The sequence below is a fragment of the Macaca fascicularis genome, chromosome 17, assembly GCF_037993035.2.
Source record: "Macaca fascicularis isolate 582-1 chromosome 17, T2T-MFA8v1.1".
In the NCBI taxonomy this organism is placed as follows: Eukaryota; Metazoa; Chordata; class Mammalia; order Primates; family Cercopithecidae; genus Macaca; species Macaca fascicularis.
Window position 1 is genome coordinate 91,963,594 of NC_088391.1, and position 13,677 is coordinate 91,977,270.

The 13,677-nt window shown below is 40.2% G+C and overlaps 1 protein-coding gene across 2 annotated transcripts in view; it reads right to left on the reverse strand.

Moving 5' to 3' along the window:
• The window catches only part of NALCN (sodium leak channel, non-selective), a 349,771-nt gene that overhangs the window by 32,547 nt on the left and 303,547 nt on the right, over positions 1-13,677 (reverse strand). For both annotated transcript variants that reach the window (XM_065533451.2, XM_015439488.4), the window contains 3 exons: positions 8,445-8,551; positions 2,755-2,875; positions 2,572-2,670 (listed from right to left, as the gene is read on the reverse strand). In XM_065533451.2, coding sequence (XP_065389523.1) covers positions 2,572-2,670; positions 2,755-2,875; positions 8,445-8,551 — 327 coding nt within the window. The remainder of the gene's footprint in view (positions 1-2,571; positions 2,671-2,754; positions 2,876-8,444; positions 8,552-13,677) is intronic.

Genomic DNA, 13,677 nt, shown 5'->3' on the forward strand with positions numbered 1-13,677 from the left:
GAAAGTTTATTATTGTCGAATTAGGTTAATAAATCACACACATTGTCTTATATAGTAGAGCAATCAGAAAAAATCTATATTACTAGTATAGACTTGGAACTTTTTAAAGAGGTTTCTATTTTCAAAAGAAGACATTTTTTGCATGATTCTGAATTGTACCCTAAAGATTCCCTCATTTTCTATCTCTGTTGTCTCTATATTTGGAAATTTACCTATGTGCCTTTGGGTATGACTACTAAGACGTGTGCTCCATGAGGGCAAATAACTTTTCTGTGTTTAGTGTTTCAGTTAGTTTGCTAGGTCCTCAGTGTCAAGAGCAGCATCTGGCACCTAGTAGATGCTCAAATACATCTGTTGAATGATTGAATAGTATATAAATGCTGTTACATGGCAGCTCATGAGCTGCTTTCTAAAAAAAAAAACTTGCAGAGAAATAAACTTTTCTAAAAGCCTCACATAATTTAGCAGTTGATACCTCCAATTAACAAATCAAGTTTGTGAAGCTTGGTAATATAATTTCTTGTCAATTTCTCCTTTAAGTGCCCATTTGAGCTGATAGAACATACACCCCAGATCCCCAAACAGGCCAAGTTGCTCTTTCCTACCTGCAGAACATAAATGCAGTGCTGGATGGAGACCTCCCTGGTTATTCTGCTTACCTCAGCCACTTCTCTAAGCTCAAGTGTTGCAATTAATTATACATTTATTTCCAGTTCCTGAACATTTTATGTTGTTCTATGTATGTTGCTGAGTTGTGAGCTGTGATACGTTCTAATCTTCCTGAAATCAGGTGCCTGCTCAGAGGGCTTCTTAAAGGTGTTCTGGGCAAGCAGTGCCTAAACTCTCCTGTTAATTGACTGATTAGCTTCTGCTTATGTTCCAGAATTCTCAGTGTCTGCTGCATTACATGGCTCAAAGGCATCTAAAAAGACCCTTCTTCCTCTTTCTGCTTGGTATTAAACTAAACACTGTAGGGCTCAAAGCATCTCATTAATGAATGGGATAGGAGTAAAATAAGGGGCTGGGTGACACGATCACTACTGTTCTTTCTGTCTCTAACATCCCATGTTTCTGAGGGTCCAAGTAGAGTCGGGGCCCAAAAGAGGAATTTTTAAATCTCACCCTTTGAAAGCCTGAATGAAAGGACATGCTCATTAGCCACACATCAAAGGTGTCAATTGACTGGGTAACTGGTACCACACACGTTGAGCCTGAGGACAGTGAATGACAGATACAGTCCCATGGGTAGCAACACAAACTTAAGAGCTCTGATGTGAACGCATGGGAATCAGTCCTAGCCGTGAATAACACCGAACAGCACGGTGCTTTACAGGCAGATCTAGTGTCAACTTAATGCAGAGTGAAGGCTGACTTTATGATACTCATGCCTTCGAAGAATCACAGAGCCTGCAGTAAGTAATAGGCACCAATTCTGAATTCTGGCCCTGTTTATCATACCTTTTAAGCCCCAGACTAGTCATTGCTTTTCCTGCAACCGTGCATTTGAGAGTTGTGAGAATTGACTGAATACATAAAATCTTAGTACACAGTGTGTGCTCAAAAACTGCATGCATTTCTCTTACTATGATTCCAAAGACTGCCTCTCAAACAATAGAGGGCACAGCACAAGTGCCTGGATGAGCAAGTACCTCTCCAAGGAGTGCTAATAGAATGTTCTTCCCCAAACTCACGCTTTGATAGGAAACTACATTGTTGTTTTCCCATTTCTAAGTCTTTGTTCTAATCATTAGAGCTGTTACAAACTCAACAGGCTTCCCGAGTTCACAAAGTATGTCAAGTTCATATGAAATTAGAAAATCTTTGTTTTTTCTTTTTTGAGTCTCGCTCTGTTGCTCAGGCTGGATGCAGTGGTGTGATCTTGGCTCACTGCAACCTCCGCCTCTTAGGTTCAAGCAATTCTCATGCCTCAGCCAACCCAGTAGCTAGGATTACAGGCATGCATCAACACGCCTGGCTAATTTTTGTATTTTTAGTAGAGACAGGGTTTCACCATGTTGGCCAGGCTGGTCTTGAACTCCTGACCTCAAGTGATCCACCTGCCTTGGCCTCCCAAAGTGCTGGGATTACAGGCGTGAGCCACCATGCCCTGCCACAAAATCTTTTTTCTGTGAATTAGGATTTTAAAATTTCTACCAGATTCCCCTCATCCCCATCAAAATTCTGAGTTCACCTACTGAGTTACACAGAAGCATACAATTTACATTTAGTGAAAGTAATATTACCTGTAATTAGTGAATCACTTTCATCTATTGTATTTTAATAACTTGCTGCACATCTTTTCACTTTGAACAATAGGAGATGCGCCTCTCAGTTGTCGGTGAATTAATGACACTGTTACCAAAAGGGTAAATTTAGCGAGAGAACTGTACTCTTAAATGATGGTCTGAAAAGCAGCAATAAGGTTGCTTGTAAAACAGTTATAGAGATTATTTACACCAGTCACATTACAGTTTAATGCGGCTTCATGCTGCGTGTGAAAAGAAAAAAATAGCTCAAAGTGAGAGGCTAGAAAAGGCTAAACCCCGTGGTATCCAAACCAAAAATTCTTACCTTGTTTTCATTGAAATTAGCAATAACTACTCCAACAAAAAGGGTCAGTCCAATCATGCAACCCAGGAATACAAAAACATGAATATAGATTCCATGGATCTGCAAAAAGGAAAATACGGTTACTCATCAAGACAAATGAAAGCTGCTCTTGAAGTGTTCAAAGGATTCGATGTGCTTGCTTACCGGCCCCACACGATGAATAATAACATCCCTCACTTCCACCCAGCCTTTCAAGGAGAGAACTTCAAACAATGCCAGCATAGCGTTTCCCACATTGTCGAAATTAAAGTTCCGAGGATTTGCCCTGCAATTCCAATACAGGAATGTTCTGTGAAATTCCAATAAGAAGCACCCGAGGCAAATATCTGTAGCCCTTTCCAGTCATGGGTGTGGGATATGTGTGGGATATGCACACACACACACATATACACACACACACACTTTTATACTATATGGCATTCAGTTGCTAAATCATAACAATGCATTGATGTGTTATTATTGTGTTCATTAGGTAATGATGGGGTGATCTCAACGTAAAACAGCTCCAGTTCTAGCTTCAGAGGTTCTGCAACATTTCTACCTTGTCGTGATTACCCTGAGGACTGGACAGATGATTTTATCGATTTACACAAAGAAGCACTGGATTTTGGATGTGGATTTTGAAACAGTTTTGTAACTGAAAACCTTTCTAAAGGCATAAATTACAATTGCCTGCGTTAGTATAGAAAGCGTAGAGTAGAATTTAGTCACTTTATTTCACTTTGTGTCGTCATTGTGAACACAGGGCCATAAAGTAGTGATGCATTTAGAGGTCACTGAGACAGCAAGAGGTGTTTGCTTGTAGTCTGTATTTTTCCAAATTACTGTCTTCCAGTTGGATTGTTTTTCTTATTAACTCTGAGTCTTCTCAGTGGACTCTTAGTCTGGTCCCCTTTACGTGTGGTATGCTTTCTACCTCCACCGCTGATTCCTGATTCCTGAACTCATTGGCTTATTATTCATTTTCTTTTTTCTTACAGATTCAGGGGGTACGCATGCAGGCTTGTTACATGGGTGTATTGCATAATGCTGGGGTTTGGGCTTCTAATGAACCCGTTACTCAGATAGTGTGCACAGAATCCAACAAGTAATTTTTCCAACCTATGTCCTCCTTCCTTCCTCCTCCCGTTTGAAGTCCCCACGGTCCGGCATTTCCATCTTTATGTTGATGTGTACCCACTGTTAAGCTCCCACTTCTTTGGAGGCCAGGGAAGTCTCATTTCTTCTTCTTTTAACATGGTTATACTTTTCTCTTCCCACTTATAAAAGTGATCCTTTTTACTAGAGTGTACCTTCTTTAATTGTTATGGTTTTAGCTAACATTTTTGTTGTTAATAGAAGAAGGTTTCAGTGTTTTTTTTTTTTTTTTGCCCCCTCTTTCCTTCTTATTAGAGACTAATTTTAAATAATTAAGATATTCACAACCAAACACTGGAAAATCATGGACTATATTTCCTGAATTTAATGAAGAACTGAGCTCTGGACCATTGACTAGAGTAGGCCCCGTGGAGCCTATTTAAATTATATTTTGATCATTTTTTCCCCCTGCTAGCTCATTTCTCAAAATTTAACCCTCATGACAGGCAACGCTCTGGGGAAAATCTGGTTCTGCACTTTTCTACCATCTTTCGTGTTTTTTAAACTATAGAGACAATCACAAGATGTGCCTTCATAAGTTTTTTGAATATTAAATAGATGAGGATATAAGAAGAAAACATTAAACTGAAACTGATTTGCTCTTAAGGGCCTAGGGCTGATTAGTGGAGATGGTCTTTAATATAGTGCAAAAGCCCCACTCAGAAATTCATATTTTGGAATTCTGCTTTGTATTTTTTATGTACGAAAGTACAAATATATTCTTTTGGATGCTTCCAACAATCTTTCCTTTGGGATGTTTCCACTAAATTTCATATATTTTACAGTAGACAGAAGTTATAAGGATTCTACAGACGCCACAGATTTCTTGAATAAGGATTTTTTAAAACCAAGTGAACCAGTCCTCAGAGCTGATGTTGGACTTCCGTACCTGCTCATTTTCTTTTTGTAGAAGTGCTTTCTCAGCTGAATTTGCAACAACTTAAACTACTTTTATGTTCCATATCTTCTAGAAGTTAGAATATGTGAAAAATACTCTAACTAAACCAAGAAAAACAAACTGTAGCATCAAAGACTTCAAGAGTTGGAAGAATTTATCACATTTTTAAAAATAAGTCTTTTTCAGTTTTAATCATGTAAGGTGTTTTCTTATGCTTTGCTCGTGTTAGCAAAATTGCAAAGTTTGAAACTTTACCTATAACTACGGAGTCCTTCAATAAATCCCAAATGTCATCCATTATTGCCATTTTTACCTGCTACCCTTCCTTGAATTGAAAAGGTTGTCATTCTTTTCTAGTTAATTTGTGAAATACTGTAATGTTGCCTGTCCAATTCAGAAAACTAAGACATTAGTTCTGAACACATAATTCTGTCAGCTTTTTAACCTCCCAGAGGAGGTGCTCGAAGCCCCCCAAGATCATGGTAGGGAGAGCTGCTCTTCCCTTGAGGAACATGGGGGCACCCTGAAGACATGACTGAGCCTCTGCCCTTGGATGTGGAAATGCAGAAAACGACTTTGTCCAAAACCAGCATGCTGTATCTTACACAACCATCTCTCCTAAAAGAAATCAGGAACGTTGAGCTTCCTATAGCACCCCAACCCTTTTTGCCTTCAGCTTTGGCCATAGAGTTGCCTTAACTTGTAATACCAAACCTATGCCTAGACTTTCCTCTTCATCTGCTTCTGAGCCTGCCCCCTTCACCTGGCTAGTTCCTATTGGTTGTCCTTCAAAAGGTAACCTAGTGTGTCTTCTCGTCTGGTCCTTCTCTTTGGCCGTGTATAGTTGGGGTTAGGTGCTTCTCCTGTGTGTCCATTGTACCCTTAGCCTTTTTGTAGGAATCAGAGGCAGGAATACCATGAAGCCAAAGAAACCTAAGTGGTAGGACCCCTCTTTTGTACAGGCCCTTCCAAGACCCTGGTACCCCAAATTGTTTTGGCCTTAGACCCTATAAAACCTGATCACCTTCTGCCTAGAATGTATCACAGTATAGCTTAAAATTACATGGAGATGAGTTTCGGGTGAGCCAGAGGTAAGCTGAGGGGTTTATCTGTGCAGCATTAAAGCCCTTAACATATTATATAAAATTATTTGTAATTTTATTTTGTTTGCCACTAGACTTTAAGCTCCTAAGGGCTAGGGGCCATAGCTTATTCAGGGTCATATCACAGAGACAAGCATACTACCTAGTGAATAGCAAGCACTCAATAAATACATTTATTATAAGCCTGAATACTTTGTTGATTTTTCTCTCATGCATGCCATTTTCCTATATTCCAGACCTCTTCTTAAAATAAGTCACACCATATTTATAATCTATGATATGTTTAATCCTTTTTACTGAGGTGGCTCATCAAGTCTGAGTAATTCAGAAGAAAGTACATTTATTAATCTGAAGAGAGAGTATTGAAACTAGACTGTCTCTGAATTAGTGCATATTTATGTCCTAATTATAATTACCAAAGCATTCCTCTAGGGGTATTCCTAGATATGTTATTTCCTTAATCATAATTTAGCCAATATAAAATCACAAAATTTCAGCTTCTAACTCTTGATTAGCTTACTAAAGAAGGAAAGTGTAAAAAGTTGTCATGGTTACAGATGACATTTATTAGATCAAAGGTGTCTATTTCACTACAATCCAAGTCACATGATCCTGGAGAAATGGACAAGAGCAATTGTGATGATGTTCAAGGAATGCCTATTTGCTTATGCTTCTAGAATGGCATTGCCTTTGAAACCCCTAATAATACCTTCCATAAAATATTGCATTTAAGTTAACTTCGATTTTAAAAATCCCATGGAGCTGGTTTTATGGAATAGGTTGAGTGCTATAGGGTACAACTGGCAGGTTTACTTTTCTCCAAATGTTAGCTTCAAGTGTGTTCCAGCTCCCTTTCTGAATTCTTGCAGAGGTCCCAGAGCTTTTTGGTTATTTTCAGTCATTCAGTTTTATATCCAACTGATCTTATAACTCATATAACAATCCCATCCTTAGCAGCTCAAGGACCCTGGTTTAAGGAAAGGAAGAAAAGTTGGCCACTTTCTTCACTTCCACTCCTCCTCTTCAGGCCACCACGAGATTCTCACATGGCTGAGGTGGGATGTCATTGAAAGGAATGGAGGAATAGAGTTAAAGTCTTGTGCCACTGATACAACTGGATTCTGGCCATAGGTGTTCAAGAATTTGAACCCCCTCCCCAGCCCAGGAGTGCCTCATTGTACCTTTCCTCCTGTGAGTGTGCAGTCTCTGGGTCACTCTCAGGTCTGGCTCCTGGAAACACACCTACGAACTCCTTGGATGGGGGTACCCTTTCCCAGCACAAAGCCCTTTGCAGCAGGGCTCAAGAAGACTCAGACTGCCTAGTGGTCCTAGGCAGTGACTACTGGGCTCTCCAGGAACACCAGATAACCCTGCTCTCCAGATGGTGATGAGCAGCCTGGCCTACAAGAGTCTCTCTTCTTGCCTTGCCCGTCTCTGATGTTAAGTGATCCCCCTGGGGTACCTCACTTGGCAGAGGTGGGAGGCATCCTCCACCTTTCTCTATAGTGAAGGAATGAAATGCCCCAGTGTTCTCTATTCCTGACTTCATTTACTTCCATATTATCTTTGAATTAATGAAAATTAATTAATAAATTATAACATAAATAACTATGCTATAATTAATTTTTGTTTCACGGAAGTAAATTTTTTTGCTCTTTTAATTTTTGTTTCAGTGGAAATTGGATGGCTTTTCTAGTTAGCAGTGAGGCGAGGATATTCTCATGTCTCACATTCCTCTCTCCAAGCTGAAGCCACATACCCTAAATGAACCCTTTTTCTTAGTTCTTGGATATTTTAAAAAATAAAAACCCAATACGCATTATATTGGATTATATATAAAAGCAAATTTCATATTAGAAAAATGCCAAAGAAAGGTAACAGTGAGTTCTAGGGTACAGCTGGGTGAAATGCTATTCCTTTTAAAGAGTTTTGACATTTAGAAAAGAACATCAATTGTGACAAAAGCAGAGTTGCTGTGGCTCAGTTGTTATTCTAAGAAATTTTCTAAAAGAAAATTTAAAAAACATAACAATTTCAAAGGACAAATAAAGCTGACAGAACACTCAATTCGTCAATGACACAGACTGAGAGATCCACTCATGGTCATTAATAAAACAGATGAGACAGAAGGTACTAGGTATATCTAGCTTTGATCTAAGTGCTTCCAAAACTCAATTTCAAGAAAAAGGAATATTAAAGGGAAAGTTAGAAGCAATCGACTTTGTAACTGATTATTCCTCTCCAGTGTTTGCATAATGGAAATCCTTCAGTGTAAATGGGTTTTAAAATGGAAACAGCTTTAGGATTTAGGGTTCTATTATGAGGACATCAGATCCTCCTTTAAAGATAGAAACTCAGGATAAGTTCAGTTTTAATTTGACAGAAAATCCTTTGTTAAGCCTCACTAATTTTTAAAGCCATTTGAATCCAGATGCATATTTTTGAAGTATTAGAAAATAGTGAGATAATATTTCTCTAGTTTCATGAAGCTATGTAGAACTCAGTGTACTACTTGCTCTCTTATTTACCTGATTTCTGTCATCCAGTATAACCTAGCGTTTCACCCTGTATGACTTAAGATCATTTTCACATCTCTAGCAAAATTACTTTCAGTTACATCCCTTATTATACTTGTTTAAAGCCTTATATTGAAAAACACAGCATTCTCCAGAATATTTTTTTTCTAATATACTTACCAAACACGGGGAACCCAAAATCCAGGCTTTTTCTCTCCGGGCCTCAATTTTAAATTTAAGTTCTTTGACACACTGACATTAATTCTGAATATGCCATTGCAGTCTTCCTAAAGTAGAAAAACAAGGGGAGAGGGGGAACCTGGTCAGAAAATGAACTCAGAAAAGATAAAGGATAGGAAACTCTTTCTATCTTCTTTGATAGGAATACCAAAAGTCCTTTATCTAACAACAGTGATGTGGACAGCCAACCTGCAAATAGTAACAAAGACTTTGGAGACAGGCAGTTAAAAGTTGATGCTGAGAATATTAGTTAAACAGGCAAAGGACCTGAGTAGACATTTCTCCAAGGAAGATATGAAAATGGCCAAAAAGCACATGACGAGATACTCAGTATCATACGCCACTGCCATCAGGAAAATGTAAATCAAAACCATAATGAGATATCACCTCACACCCACTGAGAAAGCCATAACCAAAAAGTCAGATAACAACAAGCATTGGCCAGGATGTGGAGGAACTGCAGTCCTCTTACTGGAACCCTTACATACCGAGGCGGGTGTAGAATGGTGCAGCCACTTTGGAAAACAGTCTAGCAGGTCCTCAAACCACTAACACAGAGTTACCATATAAGCCAGCAACTCCACACTCCTAGGTATCTACCCAAGAGAAATGAAAATGTATGTCCCTATAGAAACTTCTACAAAATGTTTACGTAAGTGTTTTTCACAGTAGCCAAAAGGTGGAAACAATCCAGATGTTCATTTCTGAACAAATAGATAAACAAAAGGTGGTCCAGCCATACAAGTGAGTATTATTCAGCTGTAGGAAGGGATGAAGTCCTGATACCTGCTACAACATGGACGATCCTTGAAAATATGCAAATTGAGAAAAAAAGTCACAAAAGACCATATGTTATAATTTTATTCATATAAAAGTCCAGAACAGTAAACTCTGTAGAGACAAAAAGAATATTGGCTGTTGTTTAGGGCTTGAGGTGGAGGCTAGATAAAGAGATGGGGGTAACAGTTAAGAGATATACGGTTTCAAGGGCGGAGCAAGATGGCCGAATAGGAACAGCTCCAGTCTCCAACTCCCAGCGCGAGCGACACAGAAGACCGGTGATTTCTGCATTTTCAACTGAGGTACTGGGTTCATCTCACTGGGAAGTGCCGGACGATCGGTGCTGGTCAGCTGCTGCAGCCCGACCAGCGAGAGCTGAAGCAGGGCAAGGCATTGCCTCACCTGGGAAGCGCAAGGGGGAAGGGAATCCCTTTTCCTAGCCAGGGGAACGGAGACACACAACACCTGGAAAAGCGGGTAACTCCCACCCCAATACTGCGCTTTAAGCAAACAGGCACACCAGGAGATCATATCCCACACCTGGCCGGGAGGGTCCCACACCCACGGAGCCTCCCTCATTGCTAGCACAGCAGTCTGTGATCTACTGGCAAGGCAGCAGCGAGGCTGGGGGAGGGGTGCCCGCCATTGCTGAGGCTTAAGTAGGTAAACAAAGCCGCTGGGAAGCTCGAACTGGGTGGAGCTCACAGCAGCTCAAGGAAACCTGCCTGTCTCTGTAGACTCCACCTCTGGGGAAAGGGCACAGTAAACAATAACAAACGCAGCAGAAAACTCTGCAGACGCAAACGACTCTGTCTGACAGCTTTGAAGAGAGCTGTGGATCTCCCAACACGGAGGCTGAGATCTGAGAAGGGACATACTCCCTGCTCAAGTGGGTCCCTGACCCCTGAGCAGCCTAACTGGGAGACATCCCCCACTAGGGGCAGTCTGACACCCCACACCTCACAGGGTGGAGTACACCCCTGAGAGGAAGCTTCCAAAGCAAGAATCAGACAGGTACACTTGCTGTTCAGAAATATTCTATCTTCTGCAGCCTCTGCTGCTGATACCCAGGCAAACAGGGTCTGGAGTGGACCTCAAGCAATCTCCAACAGACCTACAGCTGAGGGTCCTGACTGTTAGAAGGAAAACTATCAAACAGGAAGGACACCTACACCAAAACCCCATCAGTACATCACCATCATCAAAGACCAGAGGCAGATAAAACCACAAAGATGGGGAAAAAGCAGGGCAGAAAAGCTGGAAATTCAAAAAATAAGAGCGCATCTCCCCCGGCAAAGGAGCGCAGCTCATCACCAGCAACGGATCAAAGCTGGACGGAGAATGACTTTGACGAGATGAGATAAGAAGGCTTCAGTCCATCAAATTTCTCAGAACTAAAGGAGGAATTACGTACCCAGCGCAAAGAAACTAAAAATCTTGAAAAAAAAGTGGAAGAATTGATGGCTAGAGTAATTAATGCAGAGAAGGTCATAAACGAAATGAAAGAGATGAAAACCATGACACGAGAAATACGTGACAAATGCACAAGCTTCAGTAACCGACTCGATCAACTGGAAGAAAGAGTATCAGCGATTGAGGATCAAATGAATGAAATGAAGCGAGAAGAGAAACCAAAAGAAAAAAGAAGAAAAAGAAATGAACAAAGCCTGCAAGAAGTATGGGATTATGTAAAAAGACCAAATCTACGTCTGATTGGGGTGCCTGAAAGTGAGGGGGAAAATGGAACCAAGCTGGAAAATACTCTTCAGGATATCATCCAGGAGAACTTCCCCAACCTAGTAGGGCAGGCCAACATTCAAATCCAGGAAATACAGAGAACGCCACAAAGATACTCCTCGAGAAGAGCAACTCCAAGACACATAATTGCCAGATTCACCAAAGTTGAAATGAAGGAAAAAATCTTAAGGGCAGCCAGAGAGAAAGGTCGGGTTACCCACAAAGGGAAGCCCATCAGACTAACAGCAGATCTCTCGGCAGAAACTCTCCAAGCCAGAAGAGAGTGGGGGCCAATATTCAACATTCTTAAAGAAAAGAATTTTAAACCCAGAATTTCATATCCAGCCAAACTAAGTTTCATAAGTGAAGGAGAAATAAAATCCTTTACAGATAAGCAAATGCTTAGAGATTTTGTCACCACTAGGCCTGCCTTACAAGAGACCCTGAAGGAAGCACTAAACATGGAAAGGAACAACCGGTACCAGCCATTGCAAAAACATGCCAAAATGTAAAGACCATCGAGGCTAGGAAGAAACTGCATCAACTAACGAGCAAAATAAACAGTTAATATCATAATGGCAGGATCAAGTTCACACATAACAATCTTAACCTTAAATGGAAATGGACTAAATGCTCCAATTAAAAGACACAGACTGGCAAACTGGATAAAGAGTCAAGACCCATCAGTCTGCTGTATTCAGGAGACCCATCTCACACGCAGAGACATACATAGGCTCAAAATAAAGGGATGGAGGAAGATTTACCTCCATACAGGAGCACCCAGATTCATAAAGCAAGTCCTTAGAGACTTACAAAGAGACTTAGACTCCCATACAATAATAATGGGAGACTTCAACACTCCACTGTCAACATTAGACAGATCAACGAGACAGAAAGTTAACAAGGATATCCAGGAATTGAACTCATCTCTGCAGCAAGCAGACCTAATAGACATCTATAGAACTCTCCACCCCAAATCAACAGAATATACATTCTTCTCAGCACCACATCGTACTTACTCCAAAATTGACCACGTAATTGGAAGTAAAGCACTCCTCAGCAAATGTACAAGAACAGAAATTATAACAAACTGTCTCTCAGACCACAGTGCAATCAAACTAGAACTCAGGACTAAGAAACTCAATCAAAACCGCTCAACTACATGGAAACTGAACAACCTGCTCCTGAATGACTACTGGGTACACAACGAAATGAAGGCAGAAATAAAGATGTTCTTTGAAACCAATGAGAACAAAGATACAACATACCAGAATCTCTGGGACACATTTAAAGCAGTGTGTAGAGGGAAATTTATAGCACTAAATGCCCACAAGAGAAAGCAGGAAAGATCTAAAATTGACACTCTAACATCACAATTAAAAGAACTAGAGAAGCAAGAGCAAACACATTCGAAAGCTAGCAGAAGGCAAGAAATAACTAAGATCAGAGCAGAACTGAAGGAGACACAAAAAACCCTCCAAAAAATCAATGAATCCAGGAGTTGGTTTTTTGAAAAGATCAACAAAATTGACAGACCACTAGCAAGACTAATAAAGAAGAAAAGAGAGAAGAATCAAATTGACGCAATTAAAAATGATAAAGGGGATATCACCACCGACCCCACAGAAATACAAACTACCATCAGAGAATACTATAAACACCTCTACGCAAATAAACTGGAAAATCTAGAAGAAATGGATAATTTCCTGGACACTTACACTCTTCCAAGACTAAACCAGGAAGAAGTTGAATCCTGAATAGACCAATAGCAGGCTCTGAAATTGAGGCAATAATTAATAGCCTACCAACCAAAACAAGTCCAGGACCAGATGGATTCACAGCTGAATTCTACCAGAGGTACAAGGAGGAGTTGGTACCATTCCTTCTGAAACTATTCCAATCAATAGAAAAAGAGGGAATCCTCCCTAACTCATTTTATGAGGCCAACATCATCCTGATACCAAAGCCTGGCAGAGACACAACAAAAAAAGAGAATTTTAGACCAATATCCCTGATGAACATCGATGCAAAAATCCTCAATAAAGTACTGGCAAACCGGATTCAGCAACACATCAAAAAGCTTATCCACCATGATCAAGTGGGCTTCATCCCTGGGATGCAAGGCTGGTTCAACATTCGCAAATCAATAAACATAATCCAGCATATAAACAGAACCAAAGACAAGAACCACATGATTATCTCAATAGATGCAGAAAAGGCTTTTGACAAAATTCAACAGCCCTTCATGCTAAAAACGCTCAATAAATTCGGTATTGATGGAACGTACCTCAAAATAATAAGAGCTATCTATGACAAACCCACAGCCAATATCATACTCAATGGGCAAAAACTGGAAAAATTCCCTTTGAAAACTGGCACAAGACAGGGATGCCCTCTCTCACCACTCCTATTCAACATAGTGTTGGAAGTTCTGGCTAGGGCAATTAGGCAAGAGAAAGAAATCAAGGGTATTCAGTTAGGAAAAGAAGAAGTCAAATTGTCCCTGTTTGCAGATGACATGATTGTATATTTAGAAAACCCCATTGTCTCAGCCCAAAATCTCCTTAAGCTGATAAGCAACTTCAGCAAAGTCTCAGGATACAAAATTAATGTGCAAAAATCACAAGCATTCTTATACACCAGTAACAGACAAACA